Source organism: Papaver somniferum, unplaced genomic scaffold (genome assembly GCF_003573695.1).
Source record: "Papaver somniferum cultivar HN1 unplaced genomic scaffold, ASM357369v1 unplaced-scaffold_5285, whole genome shotgun sequence".
Taxonomy (NCBI): domain Eukaryota; kingdom Viridiplantae; phylum Streptophyta; class Magnoliopsida; order Ranunculales; family Papaveraceae; genus Papaver; species Papaver somniferum.
Genome location: NW_020647955.1, coordinates 3,090 through 5,281, shown reverse-complemented (window position 1 = coordinate 5,281; position 2,192 = coordinate 3,090). Strand labels below are relative to the sequence as shown.

Genomic DNA, 2,192 nt, shown 5'->3' with positions numbered 1-2,192 from the left:
AAAAAAAAAAAAAAAAAATTATAGCACCAAAATGCGAAAAATAGTAACAATCTAAGCATGTCAACGGATCATACTCCAAATCTGACCTCCTCGGGTTAAAGAGTCTAGAATTCCTGGTATATTTGTACATCTCGATATCTATCTTTTCTATGCATTTGTCATTTTTTCCACTTGGTTATATGACATTTATCGGGAAAATGTTATATGGAGAAACGATCAACATAAACAAATTCTTATAACTAAAGGATTACCTGCATAATGCAGCCACCAAGCCCCATCCCTTCAAACATTTGATGGAAACAAAGTGCAGCAACAAGAGGCTTTATGGTGCAAGTATTGTTTGAAGCTCCTACTCCAAGGCCAATTACAATTGAGTGCACAACAATACCCAGCTCCAATACCTGCATACCACAATTTTTGTTACTTTCCTTTTTTTTGCTCAGCTTTGTTACTTTCCAAGATTAAGATCTATTTAATTTTTGGAAGTTAAGAGATAAATAATCAGTTACCATTGCAACAACTCGATATCGAAGTAATTGAGCTCCAATAGGTTCCCCTTTGGAGTTACTGAGTGCACCACCATGATAATGGCCGTGAGAATGGATATGAGAACCACCACTAGCACCACCTCCTTCGGTTGTACTACCCAGTTCATGATCACCTTCTGGCGTAGGTTGGATCATCTTCTTATTGTTCGCAGTAGTATAGAAACTAGTAGCCATTGAGTCCACCATTAGTGTAACAATAGCAGAAAGCATTGCTACAAATCCAGTAAATGGAAATTTATGCCATGGGTTATCTGACAAACAAGTCGACGACAACATATCAAATGAATCAGGCAATACATGCATAAACCCGGTTGCAAGAATAATCCCTGCTGCAAACGCTTTTACGATAACAAATAGATCACGATCTGGATGTAATGCAGGAATATACTTTACGAAAAGTGGTGCACCCACACCAATCATGCTAGTAACCAATATGGAAACTATAGCAATTATCTTAAGTGGTTGTGCACGAGATTTGTTAACGCAATCACCCGATTCTTCAGTCTGACATTCATCTTGAGCTGATATAAGTTCTGCTGATATGGAGATTATCATGAGGATAAAGAAAATGGATTTAGGTGCCATTCAAGACATTTTAGACTTTCTTCTTTTCTTATCCACGTAGTAGCAGTATGCCCAATTATATAGATCCTACGTATTAATAAAATAGTGTGCATTATTGATCTAACTATATATATATATACATCTGCTAAATGGAATCTGCATATCTGGTCATCCACAACCTTGACTTCTATAATAAAACAAACTAATGAAGTGAAATACTGGATGAACGTGTGGTTGATAACGAAATGTGGAGTTCTAATGACTTCAGAACAAAGTTTGGATCAGGTTTTAAATGTCAACGACTAGGGTATGACGCGACAGCAGAACGTGCCCGGCGTTCTTACAAAGGATATACCATTTACACAAGAATCCAACGTGTAGTTGTCATAAATCTGACAATTATCCACTATTACTAAATGGGAATTTAGGTAATCATCTTCTTATTATATGAAATGTAGATAGAATTACAAAGATTTATCCAACTATTACAATGTTCTATTTGTCATAGATTTATTTTCTCTTTCTCTTTATTTCTTGATCAAGACTCACTCCAGAACTCCCCCACAAGTAATGACCTCTCTCCTTTATATAGGATTTTACATAGTGCATGACAGCTAAGAAACCCATTATTTTCGGGATCGATATGCGACACATTCGCTCATATACAATCGCTCATCTTCGCATAGCGTACCTCTTCGCGCAGTTCCTCACACTTTACTCGTGACTTTGCTGACATCATCTGGTGCGTCATCTCAACTTTGCTGTGTGCGATGCTCTTCGCTTAGATTAATGTAGGAGTAAAATATCGCACACGTTAGTAATCAAGCGAAGTAAAGAATACAATCTAAGCGAAGAGCATCGCACACAGCAAAGTTGAGATGACGCATCAGATGATGTCAGCAAAGTCACGAGTAAAGTGTGAAGAGGTACGCTATGCGAAGATGAGCGATTGTATATGAGCGAATGTGTCGCATAGTGATCCCGAAAATAGTGGGTTTCTTAGCTGTCATCCACTATGTAAAATCCTATATAAAGGAGAGAGGTCATTACTTGTGGGGGAATTCTGGAGTGAGTCTTGGT

General features: G+C 37.7%; 1 protein-coding gene across 1 annotated transcript; it reads right to left on the bottom strand.

Moving 5' to 3' along the window:
• Positions 1-88: 88 nt before the first annotated feature.
• Positions 89-1,210, bottom strand: LOC113343059 (fe(2+) transport protein 1-like). The gene is made up of 2 exons (XM_026587382.1): positions 510-1,210; positions 89-401 (listed from the first exon to the last, which is right to left on the bottom strand). The coding sequence occupies exons 1-2, from the start codon at positions 1,131-1,133 to the stop codon at positions 240-242; spliced, it is 786 nt and encodes a 261-aa protein (XP_026443167.1). The 5' UTR covers positions 1,134-1,210; the 3' UTR covers positions 89-239.
• Positions 1,211-2,192: the final 982 nt, after the last annotated feature.

Coding starts and splice junctions, on each gene's coding strand:
- LOC113343059 (XM_026587382.1), bottom strand. CDS start 1,133: ATGGCACCTAAATCCATTTTCTTTATCCTCATGATAATCTCCATATCA. Junction 402..509: donor GATATCGAGTTGTTGCAATG/GTAACTGATTAT, acceptor TGTGGTATGCAG/GTATTGGAGCTGGGTATTGT.